Source organism: Parambassis ranga, chromosome 1 (genome assembly GCF_900634625.1).
Source record: "Parambassis ranga chromosome 1, fParRan2.1, whole genome shotgun sequence".
NCBI lineage: Eukaryota > Metazoa > Chordata > Actinopteri > Ambassidae > Parambassis > Parambassis ranga.
The window spans coordinates 5,050,840-5,074,269 of NC_041022.1; the positions used below are offsets into that span (position 1 = coordinate 5,050,840).

Here is a 23,430-nt window from a genome sequence, read left to right on the forward strand (position 1 = left end):
GTTTGACTCAAAAAGCAGAGTGTCTGACTGAAAGGTAATTTTCTTTATTTATATCTTTAAATGCTATTGTTTTCCTCCCACAGACTGACGCAGGCCAGGTGAACTCTGTGAACTCTACATTGTGTGTGGATTTGTTTTTGTTGTGTTATAATCCTGTGACAGACCGTAGTGATTGACTTGTCCTGAAGGCTGATTACAGTACATAGCAGATGACACTGTGTCCCTCTGAATTGTTCAGGGCACATTTAGGAAAACATTGGGAATTCATTTATTTAAAAAGTGTTTTAAATAAACATATATATAGAATATATATATATATATATATATATATATATATATATATATATATATATATATATATATATATATATATATATATATATATATATATATATATATATATTTTGTCTACAGACATTATAGTGTATGCATTTAGGGGGCAAACCTGTCACAAGTAGTAACATAAATTTTACCTGTTAAAGCTTTACTGACTGAATAGTAAAATGACATTTCATAATAAAATGTTTGCTTTTTATTTGCATGTTTATATAACATAATTTAAGTGTTAGATAACAGTATTTGATTGTCAGTAGCCACAGATCTGTGTAATTATTGGCTGTAAAAATGTCATCTTAGTAAAAAACTTAAACTAATATTTGTAAAATATGCCATAACATACAAAATTATAAATGGAACTTGCGATTTAAAGAGACACTTGTCTTTTTTACAAAAATACTTGCACTGTGATTTTGTGAGGAGGGAGGGGAATAGTGTTGTTTTACGTCGTGACGTCACATGTGTGCGCCACGTCCACCTCCTGACGCTCAATGTCAGTTGGCTCATATTTTCCTACACTTCTTTAACAACACGGACAGTTCAAACATTTACAGACAACGATGCAAAGAACAGTACATGGAGCTTTTTGTAGCTGGTCTCACGCTGTCAGTTCTTCGACGATTCGTCAGTGTTTAAAATGCAGAGGTAAGCGGCAGCAGCCGTGCTGTTTGCCAGCTGTAGCTACAGTGCTAAATGCTAAAAACATGTACCTAACGAGTATGTTACGTCAGTCTGCTCAACTTTTAATTGCATTTATCTGTAGATGTAAACGTGTAATTCGTCTTGTCACTGTTGTTGTCGTATGCACGCTTTAATTGTTAACTATTTTCTTCGCAACTTATGTGTTTGGTTTTATGAAAACTATTTGAATTCCACATGTTTAAGCGCCTACTGAGGACAGATACGTTGCTTTAGAGTCCCGTCAGAAATAAACATCTTGGTCTATTATGTTTTATTAGTGCCATTGCAGCAGAGCTCACGCTCTTACAGTGTGGTCCCGCCCCCGCGCGACAGCGAGGAGAAGGAGATGATGCATCAGATCCTGCGCGTGGACCACGCGGGTGAATATGGTGCCAACCGCATCTACGCCGGCCAGATGGCGGTGTTGGGTCGGTCTAAGACCGGGCCTCTCATCCAGGTACGAAACGGACAGTCTGGGTTACACTAATGGTGCTGAGGATACTAATGGTATCATGCCAAGTAGTAAAGCGTGTATAAACACAAGTGATTGGTGCCACCTACCTGAATACGTAGAGAAGATTGAAGCAAGGCGTCTGGACTTGTAGAGTTTTCTAGAAGACGTTTCGCTGCTCATCCAAGCAGCTTCATCAGTTCTAACTGTTGGTGGGGAAACATGGTTTATATGTGGTTACAGACCTCAGTGGGTGGGTCTGGGTAAAAACTTAAAAACTGAAAAAACAATAGCACTAAATGTTTCCATACTTACCTGTGATGTTCTGGCTGACTGGGCCAGGTGTGTCTAACGACTGGCTAACGACTATGAAACTGCCGGAGGGGGACTGGTTGACAGCCCTTTGTTCTTACTGTGAGTATGTGCAAACTTCCTGGGAATGGATGGAATCACTGCATTGTATGTGGTAGAAAGATGGTGTCTGAGGCCACCACCTCTGTTAAGGGAAGGTTTTTCCAGCTTAACATAGATGGCTTCATTGACTCCTCTTTCATACCACCTTTCCTCCCTGTCTAAAATGTGAACATTGTTGTCCTCAAAGGAGTGTCCTTTGTCTTTGAGGTGGAGGTCTGTAACCACATATAAACCATGTTTCCCCACCAACAGTTAGAACTGATGAAGCTGCTTGGATGAGCAGCGAAACGTCTTCTAGAAAACTCTACAAGTCCAGACGCCTTGCTTCAATCTTCTCTACGTATGATGACCTGGATGACTGAGAATCTTCATCAACACCTACCTGAATGTGATTTTCATTTCAATAACTTCCATGTCCCATGACTCTAAAAGTTTGGTGAATTGTGTTGCTGCAATCCCATCTTTTGTTGTTCCAAACACTCTTATACTAATGCTTTGGCTGGCCCCAGCTGATATCTCTGCATCCCAATACAGCAGATTGTTGCTTAAATGTCATTTAGAAATATATATATATATATATATATATATATAAATATATATATATATATATATGGTCAATGACAGGATTTTTGACACTTTTTTTTAGCAAATGTGGGATCAAGAAAAGAAGCATTTGGAGAAATTCAATGAAATTCTTGCTGAGAACAGAGTTCGGCCAACAGTCCTCTTACCCTTCTGGAACATTGCTGGGTTTGTATTAGGTTGGTACAGACAACAAACACACTGTGTTTATCAAATCATAAAAAAATACAATCCAGTGGCTTTTGACACAAGCTTGGCTCTAAATATTGGCATCTTGTTTTGAATTTCTTGTAGGGGCATCCACTGCACTGCTGGGAAAAGAAGGGGCTATGGCCTGCACTGTGGCCGTGGAGGAGAGTATCTCAGAACACTACAACAGCCAGATAAGAGTTCTAATGGAGAAAGACCCAGAGAGGTACACTGACCTGCTACAGGTGAGTCTGTGTTATGTCTCTAACTTTGTCTACTATTGACCCTCTGTAAATTAAGCCAAATAAAATACATAAAAATACCTATGAAGACCAAACAAAGGTCCACAGCTCTAAAAGCTCACAAGCAATCTGGTACACTGGCAGTGTAGTTACACTTTTGGTAGATAAGACCTAATAGACCTAATTGTGGCGGTGCCGGTTGGCTGCGGCTCAGAGGCGTACTCCAACTCTTTAATTTCGCTGTGTACTTGTATCACATGTGACCTATTCTATTCTATTCTATTCTATTCTATTCTATTCTATTCTATTCTATTCTATTCTATGGGGAGAATGTGCACTTAAGGTGGAGACAAAATGATTAGCCCCACTTTGTTATTATTGTGCTGTTTTCTTAGCGAAGAACAAAATCCATCAGTAAAAATCTATTGTTTTTCCCATGAGAAAGCCTTAATCACTTTAATTTTCACAGAGTAACGGCTTTTATTCACACAAACAAAAAAAGGGTCAATATTTGTACCCCCCTTAAGAACTGTTCTCTTTCATTAGCCATAGTACAAACTAGGGCTGCAACGATTACTCGAGTAATATTCGAGGGCAAAATGCATCGACAACTAATTTAGCACTTAATGACTCGTTAGTGACGTCATCGAGGATGATTCTCTCGCGGCATAGCAGGATGATCAGCGTTTTGGGTGCAAGGGGGCAAAACGCGGTGAGCCGTTTACACACACACTCACAATCGGCGAGTATCCGAGTATCAAAATACTCATTTGTTGCAGCCCTAGTACAGACTACTGTTATGCAATATGTGAGGACTGTCAGGTTGCAGAACAAGATAAACACCACTTGCTCTGCAGAAAAGGCACCTTTAAGCCAGACTGATGAAACTGGAGAAAGATTACACAGACTGCAAGTGTGTCATTAGGTTGGATAAAGCAAAACTAGAGCTCTTCACAGACATGTTGCCTTCATTAAGATAAAGATAAAGATTAAGATTAAGATTAAGATTAAGATTAAGATTAAGATTAAGAAACCTTTATTAGTCCCACAATGGGGAAATTGCATTTTTGCATTTGGAGAAAGTAGGGAGAGGTGTATAACCGAACGAACACAGTTGCCACAATCAAACATGGTTGTGACAGTATAATGCTGTGGGGATGCTTCAGTTTATCTGGAACTGGGATGGTTGTTGAAAGGTATATTCATTGGCAGCATCTGATTTAAATGAGCATAATTATGAAGTAGAACATACAAATGCAAGTATACAAATTAAAGGAGTCATTTTGCGTTTTATTTCAATAGGTGATCAAGGAATTTAGAGATGATGAGATGGACCATCATGATACAGGACTGGAGCATGACGCTGAATCCGTAAGTGTGTTTCATAAAAGTCTGCTGAGACAATAAGTGTGCCTTATCAAAATCGTCAATTAAGAATCACTTCATGGATATATTTTATTTTTTTATTCATAGTCATCTATCAGCTCACTGTGAACAAATGCTAGGATTTAATGTAAAAGCACATCATGAAGCCCAGACACAAAATTTAAATATATTCTCTCTGTTGTTTTAGTTGAAAGTCATTTCAGGTGCTGCAATCAATGTGTGTTCTTTCTTGTTTTTAGGCACCTGGATACTGGCTTCTAAAAAATGCAATACAGCTAGGTTGCAAAGCTGCAATATATGTTTCCCAGCGAATCTAACACAAAATTGGTTTGACAGTTTTACTCGTTTTTTTGTAAATTTGTCTTCAAATGTTGCTCTTTTGTAAGTGAAGCACCTTGTGGTGCACATGTTGTACCTTTGCCAGATTAAAATGCTGGATAAAAGCACTTAATGGCATCAAAATTTGCATACTTTCGGTTGCTTTGCACATTGTATTATACGTTTGTATAACAGAGGTGACCTTTACTGAAATAAATTGCAGCCCTTAGTGCTGTTTTGTGAGTGTAAATATTTTGTTTCTGTGTTACAGTTGTATTGCTGGGAGGTCGCCGGTTTAATAAGGAAATTTGGTGAGAAAATAACTATTGAAATTGTTCAGTTCAGGTAGGTTATATAACATTGTTAAGTTGCTTTAGTATTTCTGTATGTGCAACTTCAAGGAAGAGGATTTAGTCATTGATTAAAAGACACATACATACACTACACATGATAAGGACATATTGATCCTAGAGCACCCACACCCTCATACCCTTCAACAAACTCTCCTGTTTCACATGTAATAGTTAATATATCAAAGTGAGCAATGACTTGTCATCCTGGCCTAACGTCTGAGCACCCTCACACAGCTGTTCTGGGTACATTAGGTCAGTCAGCAAGAAGGATTGACAAGAGGCTTGCCCCTAATCTATTAGGCCTTTCATCAGGCTGAGCAGGTCCCCCTCCTGGTCGATATCCTCACTGTACATTGAATACCAACCCCAAACCCTGTTACTCTCCATTTAGTCTGTTAAAGCCACAGGGGTATGAGAGGCAGTGATTTATGCTGCTAGGGCTTAAATGAAACCCTTTTATTTGTCTCTTGGTGCAGCAGACAGTAGTTCACTCACAAAATGCTTATCATAGACACATGGGATACTTGGTAAGACATTGGGCCACCATCAGAAGGGCTTCGAACTCTGGAGGGACAAAACTTTGCTCACCAAAAGATAATCCCTGAATGTTTAGAGTTGTATGTTTCCATTTGAAAAGTTTTCCATTAAATTTGAGTAACGAAGCATCTTAACTGATAATCTTTTGAATTGTATTTTATTAATCGAGTCATCAAGTGTTTTCTCTTTATGGAGTGTAGTCAGTAATTTCGTAGCTCTTCTTTACATCATTCGGCTGCTCTATTAGTGTCTCAGAGAGGTGAGCTCAGAGGATTGCTGATCTATTTTACCCAGCATGAGGTCAGAAGAGTTATTTTAGCTGTGGTGGCTTTGCATATCACACCTGACCTCAAGGGTTAATGTGCCGTATGGCCCCCATTCCATAAAAATAGGATCTTCTGTATAATCTGTCAGCCAAGTGAAAGATCAAGTCAAACAAACTGCCATGCTTGTTATGATGGTGGGCCTGTTCGGGTAAGAAAATTGGATCATCTATTCAGAATTAATCTACTTAATTCCTGCCACAGAGTCGCTACTTATGATTTATTTTATTGTCCCTATACTAATTGGTTAAAGGTTCTGCTGGGGTTCATCTCAGCTGAGCCTTTCTGTGATTCCTTGTAAGCACGCTAACTAACTTACCTGCACTAAATCAGGACAAAAAGACATCAAACTCACTTTCATAGTCACTGGAGGTCACCTACTATACATAAGTAACATGAGACAGTGGGCAGCTTTGCAAATCAAAGGTAGCTCATCATACATTATCTCAGGCCCAGATTAATAGTGCTGACAGTTTTATTGTGAGGTGTAACTTTAAATAAAGCAACAAATGTACAGCTCCATTTGTAGCACCGTGTTGGGTGACGAAATTATCGGGAAATAATAACAGGAGTGATGACTCAGTCACAGCGTCGTGTTAATGACATCTAAATAAGTTACCATGTGTAATAATTCACAGTATAATATCTGCATAATACATTTTCGATGCATCACAAAACTCCATTCTGCATCAAGAGTTCGTATGAATTGTTTAGGTCCTTTCCTCAGAATCACTTCCAGAGGAATCTGCTGAAACACTGACTGAGAAATTGGCAACAAGAATCTGAAGACAGCTATAAAACTTTACTAAACTGGGCCTGTCTTGCTGCCCGTGAAGAATTGCAGCAATAAATTTTGAGCAGCACGAATAATACAAATCCCTATAAGTCATAAAAACTTTCGGATACAGATTGTATTGCTTCTTGGCTTTGACACGTGCAGTCTGTCAGTCACCTAGCAGCATACGATCTGTCTGCAGCACGGGGAATGTAGTGGATAAAACTCTGCTCTAGACGCACTGCAGCATAGGTTGATCCAGCATTTAACGAATGTCTGACAGCTTTAAGCGTGTTTGCTTTCAAAATTTAAAGTCTCTTAAAATGAATAGGCCCATGCAGATTCTTCCTTTGAGTAATAATCTTCGGTTCAGTGCATGTTTGTTTAACAAATTTCTGTGATACCTTCTTTAATGCCACACAGTTTAAATTACAGATAGGTTTTGCCACAGCCACATAACATTTAAACCATTTGAGGCCAGCAACAGTCAAAATCCAACCATGTTAAAATGAAATTTAAGTTGTTGTTGCTCATCAATGCAGGATTTAAAGGAGTTTTGGTTACAATAATACATTTTCTTTTGTTTTCTTGCTGAGAGGTGGATGGTTAGTCATAATGAAATATAAATTAATTTATTTTAGTGCTTTTTTTTAATACACCTGCACCAACATGTCTATCACTCCAGCATATTTGTAAACATGTGAAAGACTAGCTAGCATGCTAGGGCAGCTCTAAAGGTTTAGAAGTCTTCATTTCCAAGCAAACATCTCTAGGGTGAATAAATGTAGCCTGCGCAGCAGTGTCACACACTGCAGTTCATCCTACAACCTCTTGGGGCCCACTTCAAAAGTGAATCAATTCCCACAGGCCCCAACGTTGATGCCCGACTCTTGTTTACAACCTAGTACAAAATGATTAAGAGTCAAAGCTTTGCATAATTGAAGCTTTGACTGCTTTAAGTGACAGGTGTGTGCTGATCAGGTCTCGGGCTGAGACATGAAGCCCATCCAGAAGTGTTGGTCCTGGCTCCAAAGGTGAGTCAATCCCCATAGACTCCCATGGTAAAATGGGCAACTTTACAGTTTGCTGCCTGGTACAGGATTAGTGTACAAAATGCCTCTTCAGTAATACCATTGAAGCTTTGTCCATAGTTATACGCTGTCAGTGGTGCCAACTCACAGCACAACTTTTTTTGCTTCCATGCCTGGCTGCCTCTTTGCCTGTATTTGGATTAACTGGTAGTTTAGGAGACTGTCACACTGCCACGATGGGCTCCTCCCAGAGGGACACAAAACAGCTCTCCAAAAACCTACCACCCAGTATGTGTGGCATCAGGGGCAGTTCTTCTAGTTATATATAGTCTATTATAGGTATTATCCAAGTGCAAATGTGAAAATGCTAATAAATAAGTAGGCATTTAAACCACAATCAGGCTGGCATAAAGATGACATACAGTGCAGTGAATTTGATCAAATTGGAACTCTGTTACCAAAAACTATGTCTACATTCTTCATACCTTTAAGCCCAAGAGGATTCTGAAGAGCCTTTTTAATCGTGGCATAATATGACTAAGCAAGAATCTAACCTGAGTCGAGGGAACATAATGCTGTACTGTTTTATCTGATGAGTTCAGCTCAGTTTACTGACAGGCGTGATAAAGCTAACACAGATGCTAACTGTCATGTCACCATAAATTTTATGTATGAATCATGTGGATACTTATTAGGGATTGTATTGCCTTGACCATTAAACCAGGCGTTCTCAGAAGTGAGGGACCATTAGATCCAACTGACTCACTGCACCTTTTCATGTACTTCTGGTTATCCAGGTCAACTATTCACATACAGCAGCATGGGCTGAAAAACAGCCACACTATAAATAGTAAATAGTAAACATTTTTACTGATCTGTGGTATGTCTGTACATAAAAATACATGCAGTGTGATGTCACCGTATGCTTTAGATTGCTGTGTACACACAGCAGTCTCTAATTTTAGTTTGTACTTAGTCTTTTGCTAATGAGATGTAGATGAATTCATTTTGCTGCTGAAAGACATATACTATGCATGTGTGCATACACCTGACTGATAAATCTTCTGGCTGACTTGAAGGGTGTGTGGCCTGAAAGAGTGTCCACATGTCTTCATAGTGTGAAGCGACAACACATGATGCAAAGGGCTGACATCACGTCAGCTGGAATCTCTGATTTATGGCACGTCACGCAGTGCTACCTACCAGCCGCTTTGGTGAAAGAAAAACACACCAAGGTCAATCTTCTAGGGAGGTTAAGGGAGGTGTAAAACGTATATATTTCTACTATTACTTCTATATTTCTCATAAACACCTTTATTATACCCTTATACCTACATACCTTTATTAATTAAAGTAATCAGACACACAGTGTAGACATTGTTAATGTGGTAAATGACTATTCTAGTTAGAAAAGGCTGATTTTTAATGGAATATATACAAAGGTATACAGAGGCACTTTTCCAGCAACCATCATTTCTATGTTCTAACGATACATTGCGTTAGCTAAACATGTTAAAAAGGCTAATTGATGATTAGAAAACTCCTGTGACATTATGTTAGCACAGCTGAACTGATATGCTAAGTAATAGAACTGGCCTGGTGACCCCAAACTTTTGAATGATAGTATATGTGTTGCATAGTTATAACCCAGTTATTACTCACGCACAGAGTAATAACTAGCTTGTAAAATGTATTTTACAAACATCAGTAGATTTGCTTTGTTGAAGACTCTACATTGAAAATGTACGGTCCATATCAGGTAGGCCACAGTTGTTTCCACTTGGTGTTAGGCGGTAGGACTTATGTGAAGGGCCTGTTCTTGAGTGCCGTTGTTGAGCATGGCGTGACCGCCTCTACTGGTATCCATCAATGTACTGACAGGTCTGCTGGTTCATCCAGCATGACTCCAAGGCCACGTTGCTGCTCCATTCTGTAATGAGCCCTAAAGACACTGCTTGCTGTTGACTCTGGCACAATATGCCCCCCCCCCCCCACCTCCTTTCCCCTTGTTGTTCAATCCCAATTTGTGCCTTCACTAATGCAGGAGAACAACACCAACAATATATATGTATATCAGCTGTAAAAATCTGCACATTCTTGTGTGATGCGGTGCTTTTAGTTTTGCCTTTTGCTGATTTTTGACTGTGCAGGATTAAAGTTGTGTGCTTAGGTGTGAGGGGCTCAGCAGAAGGAGCTGCAGGTTTTCAGAGCACACAAAATGTATTTATCCCTTCTATGCCTTACATTACACCCCACTCCCCAACCCTCCTGAATCCAACACCTTGTATCCCTGCCATCGACCCCATCTCCATCTATCACTGTGATGGATTGGCAGTTTGTAAAAGGTTACCACGCAAGGCCTCTTAACACCTGGTTTTAGGGATAGTTTTGCCCACCACACCTGCTTGCCTCCTGCCGTGGCCCAGCACTTTACACCAATCCTCGCTAAGACTCTGTTTGTTGTCCTCGCTGATTGAATGGAGAGCTCCCCCAGTGTTACTCTGGCCCGGGCTTATATCTCTGGCCTGCGGCTCGTTTTCAAATGGCTTGTAAAGATGCCACTCTTATCTCCTATTACTTATGACCCTCTTTCCCCAGCTATGCCCTCCACTGCTGATGACAATGCAGATTCAAAGTGATGCTCTCGCAGATTGTCAAATTACACGCAACACGACAAGGCGAGCTGCAGGGTGGGATTGTGGTATGGCTCACAGACTTATAAAACAACATGTTTGATTCCTGCAGCAGCATTAATCTATGGAATATTTTTCAAACTGAAGTTTACTGATTGGACCAACGTGGCTGATCGTATGGTTGGACCCATTACCTGAGGGTCACAACATCTTTTATGCTGCAGTGTGGGCATAAGAATCTAGCATATGACCGCTGTCTCTGGCTCTTTGTTCTTTGAAGCTATCAGCCGACAAATATTCGAGCTCACGGCTGAGCCCTCAGCTCTTCAGGCTAGTGATGACACACATGCTCAGCAGACAAAGTGCCCGGACCACCCGGGCTTTAGGTGTCCTGACCTTGGAGGCTGGCTGTGAAAAATAACAACACAAGGGGAGAAAGAATGCCTCCTATGCTGCACAAGGGGTCAAGCTTTTGCCCCTGTCAGGGTGAAGTTCAACATGTCTCATGAGTTATACGAAATGTTTGTTTTGCAGAGGTAAAGAGACATATGTAATAGACTACACAAGTGTGTCAGGTCGCATTTTAGTAGAAGCTAAGGGGGGGGAGGACAAGCTCTGAGAGCTGAATCACTGATGGTCTAGAACACAAATTCACTTTAATCCACTGATCTGGAGCCTACTCTGAAAAACATATCATTCTGTCCAATCCCATATCAAAGCAAAACAAAAGAGCAGCAATGCCATCTCTCTGTTCGTGACATTCTGGCGAGACGGTGATAGATTTACAGCAACTTCTTTCGTTTTTCAGCTATTTGAGGTATCTGTTAAACAGATTGTTGCATTGATTTCTGGGAAGACAGATGGTGCTGTGCCTGCTTCAAGACTATTGAAGGAATGAAGAATTGTTCAGCTCGGTAGATCAAATTCAGTATAGGCCTTAGGCTGCATTTTTATTGCGCGTAGGTGCATACGATCTCACAGACATATTTTTGAGTAGACTTGTTTTCTTTCTGGCCACAGTTGAAAGTAGATAAAACAGCATGAGGTGCTTGAAAATGAGACAAAATACCATTTTCTTCATGCCAAAGCAATGAGAGAAAATTTGAAAAATATGCCTGCCTTGTTTGTACTGTAAGTATTTACGATGGTTAGGTGATATTGCGGACAATGTGCTGGTTGATCTTCATTTTTTCATTTGTCAAAGAAGATTTCTCCACACTTCCAAAATGATAGTTTGTTGCTCATTTTTCTGAAGACTTCAATTAATTATAATGATTTTATATGTGAGTTTTAGAATTGCCATCGCACTGTGTGAGTGGTGAACTCTGTTTTATCAAAATGTATTTATTCCTTTCTTCTGTGCCTAATTCACCTACGACCCTGCAGTCCTCTTAGCCCTGGCAGCTCCATGCAACCTCGTGTACCCTCCTGCAGCCCCTGGCCTTCCAGGCGATCATCGTTTGCTGTGATTGACACTTTGGGATGGTGTGCATTTCATTGATGAGAATTTTAGCGCTCTAGGGCTCGTGATCCTCAAGCGATCAGTGGTACGTCACCCTGCAGTCATCCCAGGGGGGACAGTCACAGATCAGTTTCAAATACTCTGTCGCTTTCACCACCAAAGGCAAAACCCAACCGATCACCCAGGAGTCTGCAGAGGCCGACCTGGACGAGGACTCAACCAGAGGCAAAGGTACCACCCGCTGCATAATACAGTATATTCTGCAGGATAGATACGGCTTTCTTTCTGACTAAAAGCAACTCAACATTTAGGTTTTAGGCCACTTTGTTTTACTGTTATCTTCTATGATGGGCAAAAGGTGCATGTAGCATGGCTACAGTGTTACAACATCATGGACCTGCATCAGCAATTTTGTTAATTGTAGCTTAATGTGGCAACAAAATATGCTGCATTTTTCATAATCGTCTCAGCTAAGGTTGAGAAAAGCCTTATCAAACAGCTTTATTTGCATAAAAATAAATAGTTACAACCTTCCACCCTAAAGAGCATGTTGAGCCTTTGTCAATCTATTTTAGAATAATTAGATGTTTCTATATTTTGAAGAGCCTGTTTTGATTTATGATTAAATGAGTGTTTTGCTCTTTGAAATAAGGTATAATAGGTATATTAAAGTGATTATGTTATGTTTTTATTTTAAGAATGGCTTGACAGGCTTCTATAGTGCAGCAATAATCATTTTTAATGAGGTCAAGGATTACAAATAGCTTAATTAATCAGAACATGCCACTTCTTTTTATGTTGCTTTGAAAAAGCCACAAAATCATACCTTTTCTTTGGTTTATTATACGACAGGAGTGGTTACATTTCGATGTGATTCTGTTATTGTTATTTATGGAACTTGTTTAAGTTGTGCCACAACCTAAGAAGACTTTCTACCAGCTGTGTCTTAAGAGTGTCCACTAAATTGTTGAGCATGCGGGAACCTTACGGTACCACTCATTCCCATGTCAGAAAGCGTTTGAGGTGTGTGCTGCAATGACCCCTGGGTCACATACCACACAAAGTGACTATGAAGTTATGCTGACCATTTAGATGTTTAAAAAAAACTGGCAATCAGTAGTGGATGGAGGGAGGAAAACAAAGAGAGAGAGAGAGATGGGTGGCAAGGAGGGCTGGTTCTTGAGCTGTGGTCAGCTGGGAAAGTGCTTGGTGGTGGGTGTGTGCAAAGGCTTGAAATATGTTAAGGAGATGCGCGGGTGTTATCTTTTCTCCTCACCACTGGCCCTTCAGTACCGCCCCCCGCCGTGTCGTCAGCAGTGTCTCTCAGGGCCTGGCTGGAGCTGCAAGACAAAACAGGAGGAAATCTGATCCATATGGTGGTACTATAAAGCTCCTCACCGATTTGCAGGCTTCATCAAAACTTGGTCAAGAACTCATCACTGCTCATGACTGGCATCCTCCTCTCACACCTAGAACTTCTCACTCTCCTCAGCAGCAGCAGCAGTTATCTGCCTGACTTCAGCAGCACTCTTTAAAGCTGAATCTCCTTAGAAAGGTAAATTCATTTCAAGGTTTAAATGTGATGCTTAAAGTGGAAGTAGAGTGATATTTTAAGTTTTAAATTGAACTTCTTTCCCTTTCCTTTATGTTTTCTCAGATATGAAGATACTGGGCCATGTTGCTTTCTTGCTTTTGCTTGGGGGAATCTGGTGTCAGAACAACCGCAATGCTAAAGCCGGTGGCAAGTCAAAGAAGTCTGGTGCAGCCCAAGGAGGTGATGTTGCTCAGGCTGCCCCTGCAGTTGATGTCAGTCCTGGGAGTACTGAAAGCAGCAGAGGCACCGGAGGCTCGGCTGAAGCAGGACAGGAGGCTGCTGCAGGAGCGCGAACAGCTGGACAGCAGACAGATGATATGAGGCTGCACTTCCTTAAGAACAACCAGGTTACTTGTAATGATGGAACAGCAGCTGGGTGAGATGTCTGGGATTCAAATTGTGTTTTTTTTTTTTTATTTAATTTTGTTTTAGAATTAAATATCCACTCATACCTTTTTCCTGTTTATTTGTGGCTCTGCAGGTTTTACCTAAAGGAGATCAGAGGAAGCCGCCGATGGTTGTTGTTTCTGGAAGGTGAGTATTTAAAAACCCAACTGGTTAATTTGGTCCTTAAAAGGTCAGTGTGACGTCCTGATCGGAACTTTGATGGGAATCATCATCTTCTTGCCTTTCTCATTTTTTGGCTGCCTTCAGTCTCTTTGATTCAATATGTGCCAAATAGATTTTACCTGTGTAAAGAACCTAATAAACATGTTTTGTTGAATTAGGTTAACTGGTATTAAGGATGACTAGTCAAACAAACAAAACATAACCCATCAGGCATCGACAGTTTCAGCCAAACTATGAGTGAATATCTTGTTAGCAGAGCAGGCTGCAGGTGCATCCATTTCCCTCTTCATTCCTCACAGGCCTCTGTGATGGGCTAACAAGGGTGTCCCTTTCTCGGATGTGAACATCTAATATTAGTCTCTATTATTTTTAGGTGGCTGGTGCTGCTACAGCAAAGAGACCTGTGATTCCAGGTACCAAAATATCCCCCGACTAATGAGCTCATCGGGGTGGCCCCAAACTAAAAGAGGTAGGTCAGCCGGCCATGTTTCAGAATGCATGTCGTACATGTTTTCATAGTGTTACTTTCTTTGATGAGAGAGACAACAGGACATTTGTGTAATAGGTGGTTGTTTTACAGGAAGTGGGATACTGTCTTCTCAAGCAGAGGAAAACCCACACTGGCATAATGCAAACATTGTGTAAGTATCAGAGTTTTATCAGTATGGCTACTGAGGGGGTTACTGAACAAACGTTACGTTGACATTTTAAGTATTTTATGTTACATATATTAAGTGTAAAGACAATAACATGCATATACACACATTCACCAGACATGCATATTCAGACATCCACAAGTATTATTTGTAATAAACAAAAATACAGCTCTTATAGACAAAGACATCTGTGCAAAGATTTTGAGGTCAGCATGCTAAAGAGTTTACAACATTTCCTTCCAAAGCACACAGTGATGTATACACACAAAATACACACCTGTTCTCAGCATGTATTTTCCGAGTGTTCCAACATGGTTGATGTTGAGTTGGTCATCTCTTTTACTACAGTTTCATCCCATACTGCTCCAGTGATGTGTGGAGTGGAACTGGGCTCGCTCCAACCCCACCTCCAAGGCCAAGACAGGGCAGAGAGAAGGAAAGAGACAGAAATGTAAACACAAACACCAGTAAGTTTCTTCAGATTCTTTCATGTTTTTATGAATTGTGTGGGTTTCTGTGTAACAGTAATAAGTCCTTAAGAATCCATATTTATTGTTGTGCTCCCAGTGGTTTGACACTTGTCCTTGTTATCAGCCGAGTATACCTTCATGGGATCCCTAATCATCCGCGAGGTCATCAAAGATCTCATCCCCAAAGGCATCAAGCAGGCCAAGGTTGTCATGCTGTCTGGCACAAGGTAGGTTTGTTTTATTGCTCATGCTCAGATGGTGATTACAACCCTTGGACCACAGCCTCGATCCATCCTGGGCCATCTCTATGCCTAACATTAAACAAGAGAAGCCCTATTTTGGGTGCCGCCTCTTGTCAACAATAAAGACGTGTACTGTCAACTGTGATATCAGTGACATAATGTTTATTAAAGGGCCTTGCCCTGTAATGGTGTACATTCCTCCCAGGTTAGCAACATGGTTGTTGTGAAACCACCCCCCCCCCCCAGCCCTAAAACAGGATCCACTGCATGAATGTGAGGCTGCCTGATACAAGCTGGCACGCACTGTCATTTTGATACCCCCATCAAAAATGTCAGTCTCAAAGCCAAACTATTTAATGATTTTCTTGGCTCCCCTGTAGTGCTGGAGGAACAGGTGTTTTGCTTAACATTGAGAGAGTGGCCAGTCAGCTGGAGCAGCTTGGTGCGGAGGCTCAGGTCCGAGGCCTGGTGGACTCTGGCTGGTTTCTGGAGAGTAAACAGCAGAGACCAGCAAACTGCCCTGAGACAGTCTCCTGCTCTCCTGAGGATGCTATCAAGATTGGACTCAGGTAAAAACCTGCTGGCTTATAAGGTTTATGATGAGTCACTTGATTCATTTATGTATGTAGTATCTCTTGATTTATTACTTACTTTATTTATAATGTGTGTGTTATGTCTCAGGCTGTGGAATGGAGTGGTGCCGGATAGATGCCGGCAGCTCTATAAGAGAGGCGAAGAATGGCAGTGCTTCTTTGGTCACAAACTTTACTCTACCTTGACCAGTGAGTATTTCTCCTTTATCATTGTGTTAGAAAAGTAAACTACATTTACGCGCTTTAGAGTCGTGATAAAGACGTGCACGTTTCTTGCACTTGACCGCTGTTATTTTGTAGTCTTGTTGTTAGTATAATCTGACATTTCTGCAAACAAAATCATTGATTTTGGCACGGGAAGGCTGTGAAGCTATGAACATGCAGTTTATATATTGAGAACATACAGCTTTTTATATATGCTATATTATATATACATCCAATATGGCACCCCATTTTTGGTATCCATGAGAAATATCTTCTTCACTCACTACTGAATTGTTCTCACTAGTTATTCTAAATGTTTGTTTACAGTTAAAACAGTAAAGTTTGGGGGTTTAACTAAAACAAGCTATAAAGCTGACGGAAACTGTAAAATTAGATGACATAATTGATCTTAGAGCATCTGTGTTTTCTCTATAGCTCCTCTGTTTGTGGTACAGTGGCTGTTTGATGAGGAGCAGCTCAGAGTTGAGAACATCTACATAGGAGGACAGAGTATGTCTGAGGGGCAATGGCAGTATATTCAGAATCTAGGCGTGGAGCTCAAAACCTCCCTGAGAGGAGTCTCGTAAGTTCCCACCGACATCAAACTTTTTGCTGTTCATAACGCCAACGCTTCAGAGAGATGACTTTGCGTGTCTTTCAGGGCTGTGTTTGCTCCATCCTGCCTCTCCCACACTGTGATTACCAAAAGGTAAGAGTGGATATTTGACTCCTGTGATTACATATGCCACCCTTCATTTTACATAGTGAGCTCACGCTGCTGTTTCTGTTAGCTCATTCATCATGTCACATTCTTTGTGTCACCAAATACCATTTCACACTTTCCCTAACCCCTTCATACCCCTAAACACACTCATTGATGGGTCAGTGCAGTCTAGTCGGTCTTAGCTAGGTTTACATTTAGGTGTATTTATTGGAGGGTGATGAGTCTTTACAGGAGGAGCTGAAGGTCCAAGGTCAGGGCTGATGTAACACAAGCTGCCTTAGCCAAAGCAAATTGCAATCCTTTAGTTTCAATTTTATTTTCCCTGTCCATGTTTGCATCTGTCTTTATTTCTAATCTATTCCTTCCCTGTGTTATTGTTTTTTTTAATAGTAATTGGATGAGTTTCCAAGTTAAAGGCACCTCTCTGCCACGGGCACTGCACTGCTGGGACAGAAGTCTGGAGGCAACACGCAACAACAGAACCCCAGCTAAAGGCTGTCCTTTCCACCTGGTGGACACCTGCCAGTGGCCCCAGTGCAACCCCACCTGCCCGGCTCTAGTAGACCAGGCCACCCAGCAGGAGCTTACCCTTCTCCAGATGCTTGCAGCTATGGGCCTTGACCTCCAGAGGCTGGGCCTGGATCCCCAGGGAGATGCAGATTCTCTGGCCAGCATGGTCAGTAATGGTGGCTAAGTGGAAAAACAACAACAAAAAAAACAGGGGAAAGTAGAAGACAGCTGAGCAGAGGCTTAGTAGATTGAAAAAAAATGTGTTGAAAATTTAATGTAACCATAGAAATATTGCAGAAATCTGGTTACTATGGCTGCTCAGCATTCCATTATGCTCCACATGTCTGTTAAATTTGTGACTTGGCTGGTGCGTCTGGGTTTGAGTGGTTTAGAAGGCCCTCTACTGCACATCAGAGGAAAAATGCTTTAGGTGTTTCACTTGTACTAGTTGGAGAGCTTTGGGTTTTAGCGGGTGGCTGGACATAACCTCCCACAACACACTTTCATCCTGATCACACAGCGGGAACATTCAACACGAGAGCATGATAGCAGAGTTTCACTGAAGCGCACTTCAATGAGACCATTATACATTTGCACATAGCATTAAGATTAGCTTTAAGTGTTTATTTATACGTTTTACCTATCAGTCATACAATATGCAAGATTGAGGACATGCCAAAGTTTGAACGTTCTAATTTTTACATATATAATAAACGCAAGTTCTTATCAAAGAAAAAAGACAACACAGATTTTTTTTGTGACTTAGTTTTATTTAGACTTTGGTTCCTCATGCTAAGCTAACTTATATTATGCCTAATATCAATATACATATTTTCTATGCATGCAAGAAAAGAGTGGTTATTATATAGTTCTGTGAAGGCCAGCAGCAGCAGTTAATATGTCCTACTATATTTTTTCCAGTTTAATCATTCAACATGCAAAGTCATTAGTATGATTATAAACGCTGTGGTAATTCACTGCTCAGCTGTGGAAATCTATGACCTACATGGACACAATGCAAACTGTCATTGTTGTCAAATTCTTTCACGATGCCATGTTTCCATTGCCAGCCATTTACAGATGTGACTGTAACTCTATGTTCTCCTTTCACTACTGTAATAACTGAGCTGTTGCACGTGTTTAAACATGGAATAAAAAATATGAATTGGCTCTAAAATGTGTGCCCTGTGTTAACATTGTGTATCTTTTAAATACTCTGACTCTCTCTGAGAAGATGCCCATGATGAACCTATGATGTTTCTAAGCTTATTCTCTTTACATCAGGGTAGCACAATTAATTTGTTTTTGGAAAAATTAATCAATTTAGAAGCACTGAGATAATTCTACACTCAACTGGTATTTAAGCAAGAAACTGTGCCCTTCTGCAATATTTGCATAAATTTGAATTTTTAACTAAAACATTTGTTTTCTACATTTCGAATATATGTCACTAAAAAAACCTACATTTTCTTTTTGTTTCTTGGCTAAAACAAACGTATAGGTGCATGCACGTATTCATCTTTATCAATGCCCAAATATTACACTGACAAACAAGACAAAGGCAATCTATGCTGTAAAAGAAAAGTATCTATGGAGGAATGGGCTAGAGATTAAAGTTGCCTCTCCTAAACCTACACCACGATTGTATGTGTAATTAAAACAGTCACACACGTCACAGACAATATATTTTTTCATAGTTTCGTCAAAAAAATTGGAATAACGCAGTTATTAACAGAAACAGAAAAAAGGAAATTCGTGGCGATACGGATCATCTCTACTTAAAAATGGTCTTTGCTTTTTTCCCATAATGCCTTGCAGTTTTTTCCAACTTCCTCTTTCCGCCATATTGCAGAACCGGTAAGATGTCTTTTTTATACCGTCACCTACAATCTTAGAAATATCTAAAGCATCTGAGTGTTAAATGTTTTATTTATGTCCTCATTTTGACGTTAAAGCACATAGCAGTAAATCTAGATGATTATCGTGTCGATTAATTCAACGATTTAATCATATTTAACTTAGAAAGTCCTCTCGTAGTACCTCTGGCCGGCCCTGGGCAACGGTGCGTTCAATGCGCCTTGATAGCTGTTAGCTTTGCTAGCACAAAAGCTTGTTTTAACTTAACCAAAACATTTGCAAAGTGTCGGTGCGTGTCTGTATGTAACACATTCTGTACTCGACCACATTTTGTTGTCCATCGTAACCGCTACGTGATGTCTGTCATTGAAATGTAGTCAGCTAAGCTAGGTGGCTATCCAGGGTGCTACTAAAGGACCATGCTCTGATGGGAGGCTGCAATTTACGCTCTCTGTTAACCGGGATAAAAACATTGTTATGACCAATTAAAACTGCCTGATATCCGCAAAGTTGTTGTTTTTATGTTTACCGTTAGCCAGGCGGCCAGTATAGATCTAAGAGCAAAATGGTTGTCGCTATTAATTTAGTGCTAGCTAGGTGATGCCATTTGGAGGATCAGCCGGTAAATGTCGTCGGCAGCTTTGTTGTATTTGTCTTCATCAAAGCAGTTTCATGGTACAATTACTCTTCAGTGTAGAGAGCTCATTTTGTAAAACGGTAAAGCTCCTAAGCTGGGGTTCTGGGTAGCATTTACTGATATGTGTCATAGAAATCAGCCTAGTGTCCATGTAATATAAAAAATTGTATTATAAAGTTCTAATGTCTTGCTTTGGATGTGTCTGCAGGCATCATGGTGCGCATGAACGTTCTCGCGGATGCTCTTAAAAGCATCAATAATGCTGAGAAGCGTGGGAAACGCCAGGTCCTCATCAGGCCCTGCTCCAAGGTTATTGTGCGCTTCCTAACCGTCATGATGAAGCACGGTGAGTGGCTCTGAATGTTGGACATGTTGGCTTATATCATTCTGTGAGCATTTGGGAATGGTTTCAGTTTTTCTCCCACACACTGGGTTCCAGTGGGAGACATCTAGTGCAATGGCAATGTGTATGAATTTGCTAAGCTGTGTTCTTTGTGTCTAGGTTACATTGGTGAGTTTGAGATCATTGACGACCACAGAGCCGGAAAAATTGTTGTCAATCTCACAGGCAGGCTGAACAAGGTAAAGTTGATCTAACGCTGTGTAGCTCATTTTAATTTGACTTTAAACGGATGCAAACTCTTCACGTAGAGCAGGAAAGAGTTTCCTTTTTATTTCTTTGGAGAATTGGGTACGTTGTTATTGGCCATATGGCAAAGAAAAAAGTTTTGTAAAGTACTTAAGACTGTGTCTTTGCTGTGCCTTAGTGTGTGTGTGTGTGATGTTTACTATAAACTGATGTTTTTTTGTTACAGTGTGGTGTGATCAGCCCACGTTTTGATCTCCAGCTCAAGGACCTGGAGAAGTGGCAGAACAACCTGCTGCCATCAAGACAGTTCGGGTAAGAATCATATTCTGACTTCATGTGCAGCTTAAGACTGAAACCTGCAACGGTGAACAGCTACAGATGAAATGAGTTTCTTTAGTGGTTGCTTGCTATGTCTTTGAGAAAGTGTTGAATTTAGCTGATCCTTGTAAAGTGTTATTGAGTGTAATTAGGTCTCCTCATGCAGATATATTTAACATGCAGAAGTTGGTTCCAAACAATCTGTCTCTTGATATTTTCTTTTACCTGAAATGAGGCTTGTTACACAAGTGTTGTTTGCTATTTTGGTTGTTTCGGTCTGCTGGGGGCCCAACATGTTAAAATTGGCTTGATGTAGATTATTAGAGCGTTCAGAGAAATGTGTGTGAGTGGCCAACCTGGGCTGTAATCATTCTTTGGATCACTGTTGCTGTCTGATGAAATGTGCCCCCACATCGGCCTGCATGTGCAATGTGCACTCATTTTTAATCACCTAAATCAAATTTCAGTGGACTTAAAAAGTCACTGGTTGATTTAAGGATACAGCCAACACAGTGTTACTGCTTATTGATACGAGCTGTCATTGGTGAGAAGCTTGATTCAGACCATCATATCAGTTCTAGATGCAATTTCAGCACAGACTGTATGGATGAGTTTAAGTCATTACTGTACATCTTATAATGCCCGTTTACATTTTGAGTCTGGTTATTTGTCTTTAAATCTGAACTGATTTTACTGTTGGATTTCTGTTGTATTGTAATTATAAATGTTAAGTTAGTGAATCAACTATTGCACGCCTAGGTGCACTGGTGCAGAGCAAAACAAATGGGTCGCCTAGGTTGGTTATGTTTCAGATACTTAGCATTGCAGGATGCTGTGGGTCGGTGGAAAAGTGTCCTTGTAAAACATTTGGGACAAAGATGGCTTTTTAATGTTACTGCTGTAAAATGTTTTTTTTTCTGTCTGATAGTCACCCTCATGTTTCATTGCCAGAATATAGTGTTCCTGTTTCAGGCCACAAAGGATGTAAATATGAATTGAACCAGCTGGTTCAGACTCTGCTGTTTAAAGCAGGGATGTCTAAACTGTTTTCAGTGAAGGCCAGATTTGATAATGCAAAAGTGTCCGAGGGCCCACATTCTCCGATGACATTATATTAAACGGTAACAGATTTAATTATTTCACACAGCAAACAAAGTGAAAACATGTAACTTGTATGTTAACAGATGAACATACATGTTTTGTTATAATTGAGCAACAGGCAAGTTATTGACACTAATGTGAAGATGAGATCTGATCATGTATGACAGGTCTGGTTTAAGAGCAGCAGTAGACGTACATAAAATGTCACCTAGACTTATAGGTGGGAGTCATTTAGTGCTGATCTCAAGCAGGTCTTGGACCCCCATGTGACGTGCTGTGACGACGCTGACAGCGTTGCCTGTCGTTGCCTTTGTATGATTTTTATTCTGTTTAGCTTGTGGGCCAAAAATAACACATTTTAAGACAGAAGCCATATGTCCACAAACCTTTGGACACCCCTGGTTTAAAGTAAATGTGATTCATTTTTGTATGATAGGAACATTCTAAACATTTAGACTTGTGTGCTGATTTGTCTGGAGTCATACCAGTTTGTACGTCTCAGGTGGAGCAATTTAATTCATCATCGAGTTAAGTGACAAGTGGTTACATTACTATCATGCAAAGAAGATTAGAAGAGAGGGTGGAAACGTCTAGTGGACGAGGCGGGTGATTTCCCTTGGCTGACATGGAAAACAGAATGTTAGGCGCTTCATGTCAGGCTTTGCTTCTCCACAGATATATAAACAGGGCTGTACTCCACTGTGTTGCTTGCCATTTTGGATGCTTCCACTATAATACGAAGCTTTTCCATCTGGTGTTTGCACTTCATAAACAACCTGCCTGGAGTCATTCAGCGTCAAGTACCTGCAAAGCTGTTGTAGAATGTGCTGAGTGCAGTGTTACCTGCCCTTAGTGTCTTTCCTTGAAGAAGTAGCTTCATACAGTTACTGTCTCTGCGGTTTTAGTATTTTTTTTTTTTTATACATACAATTAAAGAAATAGTCATGTAAACTTTACTGTTGTGCATAACATTCTGACCTTTCTCTCCACAGATACATTGTGCTGACCACCTCAGCTGGCATCATGGACCATGAAGAGGCCAGACGGAAACACACAGGAGGCAAAATCCTTGGATTCTTTTTCTAAAATGTAAAGAACTGCAAATAAAAAAACAGCCAGAAAGAAAAGGCCAGAGTGTGATGTTGACTTATTTTATACATAGATGTGTCTGTGGAGAAAACACTGCAGGTTTTAGTAGCAGTCCTTTGGCTGAGAGGGATACTTGGTGAACACAACATAACAGTGCAGCAGTGTGTGTTCAGGTGAACATAACAAACACATGAAAATCCCTGTTTTCCCATAAGAAGCTGGGGATGGCCCATCCAGCTTGACCATTGTGCGCCATAGCGCGAGATTTGCATATACTCAAAAACATGTCAAAATCGAGTCTTATGTTTAAAAGTGGGTGTAGTTCCTTTCTGTCAGTAAATGTCTGCTTTTGGCATGCTTTCGCATCTTGCCGGCTTTTAGCAGGTTGTCTGCAACACAGCTAGTAAGAAGCTGTATATTGCACAAAACCCCAAAATGATGTTGTGTTGATACACTGACTAGTCTGCTGAGAAACCATTACACAAACAGCAGCAAATGGCTGCATTTTGTGATGTGACGCTCAAAAAGCATCTGGCATTGTATACAGCTGTCTAAATAGCTTA

General features: G+C 40.5%; 3 protein-coding genes across 3 annotated transcripts; all 3 read left to right on the forward strand.

Moving 5' to 3' along the window:
- Positions 1-809: 809 nt before the first annotated feature.
- On the forward strand, positions 810-4,849 carry coq7 (coenzyme Q7 homolog, ubiquinone (yeast)). Its single transcript, XM_028407932.1, has 6 exons — positions 810-981; positions 1,296-1,474; positions 2,529-2,643; positions 2,759-2,898; positions 4,198-4,266; positions 4,521-4,849. The coding sequence occupies exons 1-6, from the start codon at positions 897-899 to the stop codon at positions 4,596-4,598; spliced, it is 666 nt and encodes a 221-aa protein (XP_028263733.1). The 5' UTR covers positions 810-896; the 3' UTR covers positions 4,599-4,849.
- An 8,376-nt stretch (positions 4,850-13,225) lies between these two features.
- notum2 (notum pectinacetylesterase 2) lies at positions 13,226-17,478 on the forward strand. Its single transcript, XM_028408838.1, has 12 exons — positions 13,226-13,268; positions 13,371-13,683; positions 13,789-13,841; positions 14,251-14,346; positions 14,458-14,518; positions 14,882-15,000; positions 15,128-15,230; positions 15,626-15,814; positions 15,927-16,027; positions 16,478-16,625; positions 16,704-16,751; positions 17,157-17,478. Exons 2-12 carry the CDS (start codon positions 13,373-13,375, stop codon positions 17,458-17,460), a joined length of 1,533 nt encoding a protein of 510 aa, XP_028264639.1. The 5' UTR covers positions 13,226-13,268; positions 13,371-13,372; the 3' UTR covers positions 17,461-17,478.
- A 1,621-nt stretch (positions 17,479-19,099) lies between these two features.
- Positions 19,100-22,905, forward strand: rps15a (ribosomal protein S15a). The gene is made up of 5 exons (XM_028417094.1): positions 19,100-19,133; positions 19,979-20,116; positions 20,273-20,352; positions 20,586-20,671; positions 22,771-22,905. Exons 2-5 carry the CDS (start codon positions 19,984-19,986, stop codon positions 22,862-22,864), a joined length of 393 nt encoding a protein of 130 aa, XP_028272895.1. The 5' UTR covers positions 19,100-19,133; positions 19,979-19,983; the 3' UTR covers positions 22,865-22,905.
- The last annotated feature ends 525 nt before the right edge of the window (positions 22,906-23,430 follow it).

What these genes read in the sequence shown, in the direction of transcription:
- coq7 (XM_028407932.1), top strand. Translation starts at nt 897, where the DNA reads ATGCAAAGAACAGTACATGGAGCTTTTTGTAGCTGGTCTCACGCTGTC. An exon ending in AGACCGGGCCTCTCATCCAG is followed by an intron (nt 1,475 to 2,528) that starts GTACGAAACGGA and finishes ACTTTTTTTTAG; the next exon opens with CAAATGTGGGATCAAGAAAA. An exon ending in TGGAGCATGACGCTGAATCC is followed by an intron (nt 4,267 to 4,520) that starts GTAAGTGTGTTT and finishes TCTTGTTTTTAG; the next exon opens with GCACCTGGATACTGGCTTCT.
- notum2 (XM_028408838.1), top strand. Translation starts at nt 13,373, where the DNA reads ATGAAGATACTGGGCCATGTTGCTTTCTTGCTTTTGCTTGGGGGAATC. An exon ending in GCTATCAAGATTGGACTCAG is followed by an intron (nt 15,815 to 15,926) that starts GTAAAAACCTGC and finishes GTTATGTCTCAG; the next exon opens with GCTGTGGAATGGAGTGGTGC. An exon ending in ACCTCCCTGAGAGGAGTCTC is followed by an intron (nt 16,626 to 16,703) that starts GTAAGTTCCCAC and finishes CGTGTCTTTCAG; the next exon opens with GGCTGTGTTTGCTCCATCCT.
- rps15a (XM_028417094.1), top strand. Translation starts at nt 19,984, where the DNA reads ATGGTGCGCATGAACGTTCTCGCGGATGCTCTTAAAAGCATCAATAAT. An exon ending in TCACAGGCAGGCTGAACAAG is followed by an intron (nt 20,353 to 20,585) that starts GTAAAGTTGATC and finishes TTTTTGTTACAG; the next exon opens with TGTGGTGTGATCAGCCCACG. An exon ending in CTGCCATCAAGACAGTTCGG is followed by an intron (nt 20,672 to 22,770) that starts GTAAGAATCATA and finishes TTCTCTCCACAG; the next exon opens with ATACATTGTGCTGACCACCT.